General features: G+C 40.6%; 1 protein-coding gene across 1 annotated transcript in view; it reads right to left on the reverse strand.

Moving 5' to 3' along the window:
• Window positions 1–13,646, reverse strand: part of DNAH14 (dynein axonemal heavy chain 14) — a 341,596-nt gene that overhangs the window by 18,687 nt on the left and 309,263 nt on the right. Inside the window, exons 82-83 of the mRNA XM_064595530.1 lie at window positions 11,246–11,403; window positions 10,147–10,343 (exon numbers count right to left, since the gene is read on the reverse strand). Coding sequence (XP_064451600.1) covers window positions 10,147–10,343; window positions 11,246–11,403 — 355 coding nt within the window. The remainder of the gene's footprint in view (window positions 1–10,146; window positions 10,344–11,245; window positions 11,404–13,646) is intronic.

Here is a 13,646-nt window from a genome sequence, read left to right on the forward strand (position 1 = left end):
ATAAAGAAGCTGAGTAAAAAGAGAGATAAACATCTACTGGATCCCGAGGGCAGAATTCGAGAGATAAGCGATACCATAAGACAAAACAATATTAGGATAATTGGGATCCCAGAAGAAGAAAGAGAGAGAGGGGCAGAAGGTATATTGGAGCAAATTATAGCAGAGAACTTCCCAAATTTGGGGAAGGAAACAGGCATCAAAATCCAGGAGGCACAGAGAACCCCCCCCCTCAAAGTCAATAAAAATAGGTAATAGTAAAACTTACGAGTCTCAGATACAAAGAGAAAATCCTGAAAGCAGCTCGGGAGAAGAGATATGTAACCTACAATGGTAGAAACATTAGATTGGCAACAAACCTATCCACAGAGACCTGGCAGGCCAGAAAGGACTGGCAGGATATATTCAGAGCACTAAATGAGAAAAATATGCAGCCAAGAATACTATATCCAGCTAGGCTGTCACTGAAAATAGAAGGAGAGGGACGCCTGGGTGGCTCAGTCGGTTAAGCATCTGCCTTCGGCTCAGGTCATGATCCCAGGGTCCTGGGATCGAGTCCCGCATCAGGCTCCCTGCTCTGCGGGGAGCCTGCTTCTCCCTCTGCCTCTGTCTGTCTCTCTCTCTCTCTGTCTCTCATGAATAAATAAATAAAATCTTAAAAAAAAAAAAAAGAAAATAGAAGGAGAGATAAAAAGCTTCCAGGACAAACAAAAACTAAAGGAATTTGCAAACACGAAACCAGCCCTACAAGAAATATTGAAAGGGGTCTTCTAAACAAAGAGAGACCCTAAAAGCAACATAGACCAGAAAGGAACACAGACAATATACAGTAACAGTCACTTTACAGGCAATACAATGGCACTAAATTCATATCTTTCAGTAGTCACCCAGAATGTAAATGGGCTAAATGCCCCAATCAAAAGACACAGGCTATCAGATTAGATAAAAAAAAACAAGACCCATCGATATGCTGTCTGCAAGAGACTCATTTTAGACCCAAAGACACGCCCAGATTGAAAGTGAGGGGGTGGAAAACCATTTACCATGCTAATGGACACCAAAAGAAAGCTGGGGTGGCAATCCTTATATCAGGCAAATTAGATTTTAAACCAAAGACTGTAATAAGAGATGAGGAAGGACACTATATTCTACTTAAAGGGTCTACCCAACAAGAAGATCTAACAATTGTAAATACCTATGCCTCTAACATGGGAGCAGCCAATTATATAAAGCAATTAATAACAAAAGCAAAGAAACACATTGACAACAGTACAATAATAGTGGGGGACTTTAACACCCCCCTCATGGAAATGGACAGATCATCTAAGCAAAAGATCAACAAGGAAATGAAGACTTTAAATGACACACTGGACCAAATGGACTTCACAGATATATTCAGAACATTTCATCCCAAAGCAGCAGGATACACATTCTTCTCTAGTGCCCATGGAACATTCTCCAGAAGAGATCACATCCTAGGTCACAAATCAGGCCTCAACTGGTACCAAAAGATTGGGATCATTCCCTGCATATTTTCAAACCACAATGCTTTGAAACTAGAACTCAATCACAAGAGGAAAGTCGGAAAGAATTCAAATACATGGAGGCTAAAGAGCATCCTACTAAAGAATGAATGGGTCAACCAGGGAATTAAAGAAGAATTTTAAAAATTCACGGAAACCAATGAAAATGAAAACACAACTGTTCAAAATCTTTGGGATGCAGCAAAGGCAGTCCTAAGAGGAAAGTATATAGCAATACAAGTCTTTCTCAAGAAACAAGAAAGGTCTCAAGTACACAACCTAACCCTACACCTAAAGGAGCTGGAGAAAGAATGGCAAATAAAGCCTAAACCCAGCAGGAGAAGAGAAATAATAAAGATTAGAACAGAAATCAATGAAATAGAAACTAAAAGAACAGTAGGACAGATCAATGAAACTAGGAGCTGGTTCTTTGAAAGAATTAACAAGATTGATAAACACCTGGCCAGACTTATCAAAAAGAAAAGAGAAATGGCCCAAATCAACAAAATCATGAATGAAAGAGGAGAGATCACAACCAACACCAAAGAAATACAAACAATTATAAGAACATATTATGAGCAACTCTATGCCAGCAAATTAGATAATCTGGAAGAAATGGAGGCATTCCTAGAGATGTATCAGCTACCAAAACTGAACCAGGAAGAAATAGAAAACCTGAACAGACTTATAACCACTAAGGAAATTGAAGCAGTTATCAAAAATCTCCCAACAAACAAAAGCCCAGGGCCAGATGGCTTCCCAGGGGAATTCTACCAAACATTTCAAGAAGAATTAATACCTATTCTTCTGAAACTGTTCCAAAAAATAGAAATGGAAGAAAAACTTCCAAACTCATTTTATGAGGCCACCATTACCTTGATCCCAAAACCAGACAAAGACCCCATCAAAAAGGAGAATTACAGACCAATATCCTTGATGAACATGGATGCAAAAATTCTCACCAAAATACTACCCAATAGGATCCAACAGTACGTTAAAAAGATTCTTTTTTTTTTTTAAAGATTTTATTCATTTATTCATGAGAGACAGAGAGAGAGAGAGAGAGAGAGAAGCAGAGGGAGAAGCAGGCTCCCAAGGAGCAGGGAGCCCGATGTGGGACTCGATCCCAGGACCCTGGGACTATGACCTGAGCCGAAGGCAGACGCTCAACCATCTGAGCCACCCAGGCGCCCTAAAAAGATTCTTCACCACGACCAAGTGGGATTTATCTCTGCGCTGCAAGGTTGGTTCAACATCTGCAAATCAATCAATGTGATACAATATATTAATAAAAGAAAGAACAAGAACCATATGATCCACTCAATAGATGCAGAAAAAGCATTTGACAAAGTACAGCATCCTTTCTTTATCAAAACTCTTCAGAGTATAGGGATAGAGGGCACATACCTCAATATCATAAAAGCCATCTATGAAAAACCCACAGCGAATATCATTCTCAATGGGGAGAAACTGAGAGCTTTCCCCCTAAGGTCAGGAACATGGCAGGGATGTCCACTATCACCACTGCTATTCAACATAGTATTAGAAGTCCTAGCCACAGCAATCAGACAACAAAAAGAAATAAAAGGCATCCAAATCAGCAAAGAAGAAGTCAAACTCTCACTGTTTGCAGATGACATGATACTTTATGTGGAAAACCCAAAAGACTCCACCCCAAAACTGCTAGAACTCATACAGGAATTCAGTAAAGTGGCAGGATATAAAATCAATGCACAGAAATCAGTGGCCTTCCTATATACGAACAAGACAGAAGAAAGAGAAATTAAGGAGTCAATCCCATTTACAACTGCACCCTAAACCATAAGATACCTAGCAATAAATCTAACCAAAGAGGCAAAGAATCTGTACTCAGAAAACTATAAAATACTCATGGAGGAAATTGAGGAAGACACAAGAAACGGAAAAATATTCCACGCTCATGGATTGGAAGAACAAATACTGTGAAGATGTCAATGCTACCTGGAGCAATCTACACATTCAATGTAATCCCCATCTAAATACCATCCACTTTTTTCAAAGAAATGGAACAAATAATCCTAAAATTTGTATGGAACCAGAAAAGACCCCAAATAGCCACAGGAATGTTGAAAAAGAAAAGCAAAGCTGGTGGCATCACAATTCCGGAGTTCCAGCTCTATTACAAAGCTGTCATCAGCAAGACAGTATGGTCCTGGCACAAAAACAGACACATAGATCAATGGAACAGAATAGAGAGCCCAGAAATGGACCCTCAACTCTATGGTCAACTCATCTTCAACAAAGCAGGAAAGAATGTCCAGTGGAAAAAAGACAGTCTCTTCAACAAATGGTGTTGGGAAAATTGGACAGCCACATGTAGAAGAATGGACCATTTCCTTACACCACACACAAATATAGACTCCAAATGGATGAAAGACCTCAATGTGAGACAGAAATCCATCAAAATCCTTGAAGAGAACACAGGCAGCAACCTCTCCGACCTCAGCCGCAGCAACTTCTTCCTAGAAACATCGCCAAAGGCAAGGGAAGCAAGGGCAAAAATGAACTATTGGGACCTCATCAAGATAAAAAGCTTTTGCACAGCAAAAGAAACAGTCGACAAAACCAAAAGACAACCGACAGAATGGGAGAAGATATTTGCAAATGACATATCAGATAAAGAGCTAGTATCCAAAATCTATAAAGAACTTATCAAACTCAACACCCAAAGAACAAATGATCCAATCAAGAAATGGGCAGAAGACACGAACAGACATTTTTCCAACGAAGACATCCAAATGGCCAACAGACACATGAAAAAGTGCTCAACATCGCTCGGCATCAGGGAAATCCAAATCAAAACCTCTATGAGATATCACCTCACACCAGTCAGAATGGCTAAAATTAACAAGTCAGGAAATGACAGATGTTGACAGGGATGTGGAGAAAGGGGAACCCTCCTACACTGTTGGTGGGAATGCAAGCTGGTGCAGCCACTCTGGAAAACAGTATGGAGGTTCTTCAAAAAGGTGAAAATAGAGCTACCATATGATCCAGCAATTGCACTACTGGGTATTTATCCCAAAGATACAAATGTAAGGATTTGAAGGGGTACGTGCACCCCAATGTTTATAGCAGCAATGTCCACAATAGCCAAACTGTGGAAAGAGTCAAGATGTCCATTGACAGATGAATGGATAAAGAAGTTGTGGTATATATATATATAATGGAATATTATGCAGCCATCAAAAGGAATGAAATCTTGCCATTTGCAACAACGTGGATGGAACTGGAGAGTGTTATGCTGAGCGAAATAAGTCAATCAGAGAAAGACATGTATCATATGACCTCACTGATATCAGGAATTCTTAATCTCAGGAAACAAACTGAGGGTTGCTGGAGTGGTGGGGCATGGGAGGGATGGGGTGGCTAGGTGATAGACATTGGGGAGGGTATGTGCTATGGTGAGTGCTGTGAATTGTGCAAGACTATTGAATCACAGATCTGTACCTCTGAAACAAATAATACATTATATGTTAAAAAAAAAAAGAAGATAGCAGGAGGGGAAGAATGAAGGGGACGGAAATTGGAGGGGGAGATGAACCATGAGAGACTATGGACTCTGAAAAACAAACTGAGGGTTCTAGAGGGGAGGGGGTTGGGGGGATGTGTTAGCCTGGTGATGGGTATTAAAGAGGGCACGTTCTGCATGGAGCACTGGGTGTTATATGCAAACAATGAATCCTGGAACACTACATCAAAAACTAATGATGTAATGTATGGTGATTAACATAACATAAAAATAATTTAAAAAAATGAGTAACAAAATGGCAATGAGTACATACCTATCAATAATTACTGCAGATGTAAATGGAGTAAATGCTCCAATCAAAAGACACAGGGTGACAGAATGGATAAAAAAGCAATACCTGTGTATATGCTGCCTACAATAGACTCATTTCAGTCCTAAAGACACCTGCAGATTGAAAGTGAAGGGACTAGAAAAACATTTATCATGCAAATGGAAGTGAAAAGAAAGCCAGGGTAACAATACTTATATTGAATGAAATGGACTTTAAAACAAAGAGTGTAACAAGAGACAAAGAAGGACACTATATAATCATAAAGGGGACAATCCAACAAGAAGATGTAACAATTGTAAATATTTATACACCCAACATTGGAGCATCCAGGTACATAAAACGGCTAATTAACATAAAGAAATAGTTAATACAATAACATTAAAGGACTTTTACTCCTCACTTACATCAGTGGGCAGATTATCCAAATGGAAAATCAATAAGGAAATAGTGCTTTGAATGACACATTGGATCAGATGATCTCAAAGATCTATTCAGAACATTCCATCCTAAAACAGCAGAATACTCATTGTTTTCAGGTGCATATGGAATATTCTCCAGAGTAGATCATATATTAGGCCACAAAATGAGTCTCAACAAATTCAAAGACTGAAGTCATACCATGCATCTTTTCTGACAACAGTGCTATGAAACTAGAAATTAACCACAATAAAAAATCTGGAAAGAACACAAATATATGAAGGTTAAATATATGCTACTAAAAAAAAATGAATGGATCAACCAAGAAATCAAAGAGGAAATTAAAAATATACATGGAGACAAATGAAAATATAACAGTCCCAAATCTTTGGGATGCAGCAAAAGCTGTTATAAGAGCAAAGTTTATAGCAACAAAGGGCTACCTCAAGAAGAAAAATCTCCAACAATCTAACCCTTACACCTAAAAGGAGCAGGAAAAAGAGGAACAAATAAAACTCAAAACCAGTAGAAGGAAGGAAATAATAAAGATTAGGGCAGAAATAAATGAAGTTGAGATTACAAAAACAATAGAACAGATCAATGAAACCAGGAGCTGGATTTTTTAAAAGATCAACAATATTGATAGAACTAGCCCAGACTCCTCAAAGAGAGAGAGAGAGAAAGAGAGAGAGACAGAACTCAAATAAACAAGTCAAAGAGGAGAAATAATAACTAGCACCACAAAATAATAAAGGATTATGAGAGATTATGTAAAATTATATGCCAACAACTGGACAACCCAGAAGAAATGGATCAATTCCTAGAAACATGAATAATCTCCCAAAACTGAATCAGGAAGAAATATAAAATTTCAAGATTAGTGATTCAATTTAATTGCTGGTAATTAAATCAAAAAGCTCCCAACAGACAGAAGTCCAGGACCTAACAGCTTCCCAGGGGAATTATACCAAACATTTAAAGAAGAGTTAATACCTATTCGTCTAAAACTGTTCCAAAAAATACAAGAAGGAAAAGCTTCCAAATTCATTCTGAGGCCAGCACTACCTTGATACCAAGACCAGATAAAGACCCCCCGCCACACACACAAAGAAGAACTACAGGCCAATATCCATGATGAACATGATGCAAAAATCTGCAACAAAATTCTAGCAAACCAAATCCAACAATACATTACAAAAATTATTCATCACGATTGAGTGGGATTTATTCCCAGGATGCAAGGATGGTTCAATATTCACAAATCAACGTGATACATCACATCAATAAAAGCAAAGATAAAAGCCATATAATCCTTTCAGTAAATGCAGAAAAAAACATTTGACAAAGTACAACATCCATTCATGATAAAAAAAAAATCCCTGAACAAAGTAGGTTTAGAGGGAACATAACATAATAAAGCCCATATATGAAAAACCCACACTAACATCATCCTCAGTGGTGAAAAGCTGAGAACTTTTCCCCTAAGATCAAGAACAAGACAAGGGTGTCCACTCTCATCACTTTTATTCAACATAGTACTGGAAGTGCTAGCCATAGCAATCAGACAAGAAATAAAAGGCATCCAAATTGGATTTACTATCTGCAGATGGCATGGTACTATATATAGAAAACCCAAAAGAGTCCACCAAAAAATTTGCTAGAACTGATAAATTCAGTAAAGTTGCAGGATACAAAATCAACATACAGAAATCCATTGCATTTCTATACACCAATAACAAAGTGGAAGAGAAATTAAGAAAACCGCCCCATTTACAATTGCAGCAAAAATAATAAAATACCTAGGAATAAACCTAACCAAAGAGGTAGAAAGATCTGTACTCTGAAAACTATAGAATACTGATGAAAGAAATTGAAGAGGACACAAATAAATGGAAAGATAGTCCATGCTCATGGATTGGGAGAACAAATATTGTTAAAATGTCCCAACTACCCAAAGGAATCTACAGATTTAATGGAATCCCTATCAAAGTACCAATAGCATTTTTCACAGGACTATGATAAACAATCCTAAAATTTGTATGGAACCCCAAATAGCCAGAGAAATCTCAAAAAAGAATAACAAACTAAGATTTCCATCCAACTGCAAACCCAGATTTCAAAATACACAACAAAGCTGTAGTGATGAAAACAGTATGGTGCTGGCACAAAAACAGACACATAGATCAACGGATCAGAGTGGAGAGCCTAGAAATAAAGTCACAATTATATGGTCAATTACTCTTCAACAAAGGAGGAAAGAATATACAGTGGGAAAAAGATAGTCTCTTCAACAAATGGTGTTAGGAAAACTGGGCAGCCACATGCAAAAGAGTGAGTCAGCACGACCTTTTTACACCATACACAAAAATAAACTCAGAGTGGATTAAAGACCTAAATGTGAGACCTGAAACCATAAAAATCCTTGAAGAGAGCACAGGCAGTAATCTCTCTAACATTGGCCATAGCAATGTTTTTCTAGATATGTCTCCAGAAGCAAGGGAAACAAAAACAAAAATGAACTAGTGGGACTACATCAAAATAAAAAGCTTCTGCACAGCCAAGGAAACAAAACTAAAAGGCAACCCATGGAATGGGAGAAGATATTTGCAAATGACATATCTGATAATGCGTTAGTATCCAAAATATATAAAGAACTTATACAACTCAACACCCAAAAATAATTCAATTAAAAAAGGGCAGAGACATGAACAGACATTTCTCCAAAGAAGACATGCCGGGGGCACCTGGGTGACTCAGTAGGTTGAGCATCTGACTCTTGGTTTCAGCTCAGGTCATGATCTTAGGGTCATGGGATCAGGCCCTGCGTTGGGCTCCGTGTTCAGTGGGGCATCTGCTTGAAATTCTCTCTCCCTCTTCCTCTCCCCGCCCCCACCGCCAACTTGTGCTCTCCCTCTCAAATCTTTTTTTTTTTTTTTAAGAAGACATGCAGATGGTCAACAGACACATGAAAAGATGCTCAGCATCACTGATCATCAGGGAAATGCAAATCAAAACCACAATGAGATATGGACTCACACCTGTCAGAATGGCTAAAATTAAAAACACAAGAAACAAAAGGTGTTGGAACAAATGTGGAGAAAGGGGAACCCTCCTACACTGTTGGTAGGAATGCAAATTGGTGCAGTCACTGTGGAAAACAGTATGGAGGTTCCTCAAAACATTAAAAATAGAATTACTGCATTTCCATTAATCCACTAGTGGGTATTTACTCAAAGAATACAAAAACACAAATTCAAAAAGATATATGCATCCCTATGTTTATTGCAGCATTATTTATAATAACCAAGACCAATATAACCAATAACTGAAGTGTCCTTTGATAGATGAATGGATAAAGAAGATGTGGTGTATATATACATACAATGGACTATTACATCGCCATACAAAAGGATGAAATCTTGCCATTTGCAACAACATGGATAGACCTAGAGAGTATAATGGTGAGTGAAATAAGTCAGGCAGAGAAAGACAAATACCATATGATTTCACTCATATGTGGAATTTAAGAAAACAAAGAAAAAAAAGAGACAAATCAAAAAACACTCGGGACGCCTGGGTGGCTCAGTTGGTGAAGCATCTGCCTTCAGCTCAGGTCTTGATCTCAGGGTCCTGGGATCGAGTCCCGCATCGGGCTCCCTGCTCAGTGGAGAGTCTGCTTCTCCCTTTCCCTCTGCCCCTCCCCCCTGCTCATTCTCTCTCTCTCAGATAAATCTTAAAACAAAACAAAGAAATAGACTCTTAACTATGAAGAACACACTGCTGGTCACCAGGGGGAGGTGGATGGGGGGAAAGGGGGAAAGAGGTGATGAGGATGAAGAGGACACTTGTCCCGATGAACACTGAGTAATGTATAAAATTGTGGAATCACTATCCTATACCCCGCCAAGCTAATCTAACACTGTATGTCAATTATACTGGAATAAAAATTAAAAAGATATGAATATGATAAAAAATCAAAATAGTACAGTAAGATACAGTGATTGATATAGGAAATGTAAAATTAAAGCTTCTTTCCCTGCCCACAGGACCCTCAAGATTCCCCCATGTCAGGCAACCACTCTTAGGAGTTGCTTGTGCATTTTCTCCCAAAACTTTTGTTTGGGTATCTTGAATCTTGAGGCACGTGTGTTTTTATAAGCACATATACATGCACGTAAGTATATAGGTTTTATTATCTTTAAAATGACATCATTTTCTGAAACTTACAATTTAACAATACGTCTTAAATTTATCTAAGTGGAATTGCCAATAAATTCATACATACTCACACCACAAGTAGGTCAGTGGTAACGGAGTATTTCACCAAGGCCCTGGGGAGCAAGTGAGCTGGGAATGGTAGTGCTTACCTGCCACAGCATGGGTACTCGCATATTAAGGAAAGAGCTGTATATTTCTTCCAGTTCTTGGGTAAGGATGATCTCCCCTTTTATTGCAAATTGAAGGTCTTTCAAAGACTTATGCACAACCAATAAGAACTTATCAAACCGTTCAATTTCTTGGCTCAGAAAGGATAGCAAGGCGCAATGGATAAGGGGATCATAGCCTGGATTTAAACAGACGGAAAAGAATGTTAGTTTTCAGATAAAAGGAGGCTTTACATGGAGAAATATAGGCTTTGGAAATCAAAGGAACTTCATGTGTCCAGACCAGGGATTGAGACACTTATTTATTTATTTATTTTTTGCCAAAAATCAGTGACTGGGCAGGCTCTGGGGCCCTCCTGTGTCACGACCGTTCAGCCCTGCTTTGGCCATGTGAACACAGGCACCCACACATGAAAATGAGTGAGCACAGCTGCACGCCAATGAATATTTGTGGGCACTCAAACTGGAATTTCACATGATACTTATGTGCCGAAAATATTCTTCTTTCTTTCTTTCTTTTTTAACCAATAAAATCATGTAAAAACCATTTTCGCATTTAGGTTGATCGAGAAGGAACGGTAGCTGGATTTGGCCACAGCCCTTGTTGGCCGGCTGTGGTGCAGACTCAGCAACAGCACTGACCGCATAGACTACTGCTCAGCATTGGGTCCCCAGATGAACTTTCTTTCGAGGGTTAAGATATGGATGTTGACAACTTAACCGGGCCGGTTGCCCCACCCTGCACTTTGGCCCCCCGGAGCCTTGCTGCTCAGAGTCGAGGGCCCCTCCAAACCCCGCTGCTCCTGGCCTGCTTTGCCACAAGGATGACTCCCTCCCCTCTAGTCTTAGGGCCACCCCTCCCCCCACCTCCCCCCCGTCCCAGCCTCAACAAAAACAGAAGCAAAGACAAAGCCATAGCATTGTTTTCTTGTCTGCTCTCCATCTCTCAGCTTGGACAGAGTCCGCTCTCCCACTCACTCAAGCTTTGTATTTCTGCGCTCCCTTTGGTGGGACCTCCACTCTTCCTTCCTCATGCTGCCAGAGTCCTTCCCTGAGGCCACCACTCCTGTCCCCTGCTTACCTTGGATACCTTTATAAAGAGACTCCCAAATGGGGCTGGACATGATGTACTTCAAGGTGCTGGGAGTTCCAGAACATTCCTTCTCCACAGACATTGGCAGCCGCTTTATCATGTCAGATAAAATTTCCATCACCAGTTCATCGTTACTCTGCTCATGACTGCAGAAAGAATTAGGAGGAGAACGAGCTTCAGATCTGTTTGAACCGGGAGAGCCCTCCGATGGGTCCCGTCTGAGGGCCAACACAGCCTCCCAGAGCCACAGAGCTACAGGCAAGGACCGTGGAGTTTGCTGCATTTTACAGATGAGGAAACTGCCCAATGCACTGCGGACATTTACAACAAAACATGATTTTTAGGTTTTTTTTAAAAAGATTTTATTTATTTATTTGACAGAGAGAGAGAGACAGCGAGAGGGAACACAAGCAGGGGGACTGGGAGAGGGAGAAGCAGGCTTCCTGCCAAGCAGGGAGCCCAATGCGGGGCTGGATCCCAGGACCCTGGGATCATGACCTGAACCGAAGGCAGACACCTAAAGACTGAGCCACCCAGGCGCCCCATATTTTTAAAGTTTTAAAACTTTAAAACTTGTCAACTCTGCATCCTCTGAATGCATGTGTGTGAAGTGCCACCAGCGGAATGAAGAAAAGCAGGCAACCTGACCGCGCATCCTTGTGTTAGGGGGACACAAACAGAGCCAGGAAACGCTGAAGCTGGAGCAGCTCTTTGAAACCGGGGCTCGGGATGGCGACCGCACCTCCCTACCGTGAGTGGAGGAGATGGACATGGGATGTACCTACTTTGCGTCCTGCTCAGTTACTCTGAATACCAGCAGGGACCGGCTTTCAGTAACAGCCCAGGTCACACACCCAAATGAGGGTCATCCTGGAAGGTAAAAGCGATAGTCTGGAAGCTACCGCTGCAGGCAGTGCAGTAGGAAAACCTTAGTTTTTGACTTGAAAGTAGGGTTACTTGGTGGGATTCATCAGGATTCAAAAAATCAGACGATTTCAATAAGCAAACATCTCCAGAGGGCAAATGTTTGCTACCACCAAGGTGGTTACATTGAACGGGACAGATCTTTTAAGTCTGCTCACACAGAGAAGTTTCAAGTACGTTTTGAGTAAAGGCAGCCTAACTGCAGTAATCATAGCCTCCCCAAAATGAACCAGAGGGACACAATTAACCTATTCCACGTGCTCATGAGAAGCAGCCCCTTACAATCATCTCATCTCTGACTGGTGTATTTGTTGAAGACCAACAGTATAGAATTACTATTGAGAAGTGTAGGATGTGCGGGGAATTTAAGCTGATATTCTGGGGACATACTGGAAGATTTCCAATGACCTCCCCCTCTCTGTGTGCAGCTTTCCTTCTATATTGTAAATAGTTAGGATACATTCACTCAGTCAGTGAAATGAGTGCTCAGGTATGTCTATTTTGTGTCACCAAATAGCCAAAGCCATAGTGAGAATCCAATCAGATACCATTTTAGCAGGAGTTTCATGGTCCAAAGAGACAGGAAAGACCCTAAGAGTACAGGATTCCCATGGGTTCAGAGGTTTGAGAGGTAAGTGGAAAAAAATACACGTGTATGTTAAGAGCCTGTTAGAAGGTGGAGGAGGGTCAGTCAAGTATCTTCCAGACGGAGAAGAGTTTTATTCAGGGTGACTTACTGACGGGGGAATCCGTGGATGGAAGATCCTGACGGTATGCAGCTATTCTCCACAAAACCCAGGCCTCAACCCACAGCTTCTGTAGAAGGAGGGGCCTAGGGTAAGGTCACAGGGTAGTTACCCAGAGTGGGGGCCCCTGTGCACCAGAGGGGAGAGCACGGAGGCCCCAAGTGGAGCCAGTGTTCCCAGCTCTCCTGCAGGGCAAATGAAGCGTAACTCCCAGTCTGTGAGTCTATGCGTCTATTGGGGCACATGTCGTTGAGACCCAGGGGTGTGGGCGATGTGACTGTCACCTCACAGGTTTTGAGGTTGTTACTATGTTGTTGACAACTCTAATCAGGGCTCAAGGCATCCTATGAGTATTGCCAATAAGAATCAATTCATGTTGTGGTTGACATTTCTGTTTTAGTTTATTGGCTTGGGTTTTTTCCAACCTTAAGCCCTGAGAAGGCAGACTCACCCATCCTGGACAGTGATGCCCCTGGTCCCTGCTTAGCATCTCTCAACATAGGGAAGACTTAGAAGCTGGTGTAGACAAGACTAACAGAATCAAAATCAAATCAAAGTAACAATAGTTTTGTGTTGGGGAATCTGTACATGTTGGTGTTTTAAATATTTGGGATAGTTAAAAGATTCGGGGCTCTTAAAACCTGAAGGTCAGCTTTGGGACTCCAACTTAAAACAGATAATTGAGAAATTGGTTTAAATTTATGATTTTAGGGGTGCCT

The sequence above is a fragment of the Mirounga angustirostris genome, unplaced genomic scaffold (genome assembly GCF_029215605.1).
Source record: "Mirounga angustirostris isolate CCGP_5_RB_7025 unplaced genomic scaffold, mMirAng1.0.hap1 SCAF_6, whole genome shotgun sequence".
In the NCBI taxonomy this organism is placed as follows: Eukaryota; Metazoa; Chordata; class Mammalia; order Carnivora; family Phocidae; genus Mirounga; species Mirounga angustirostris.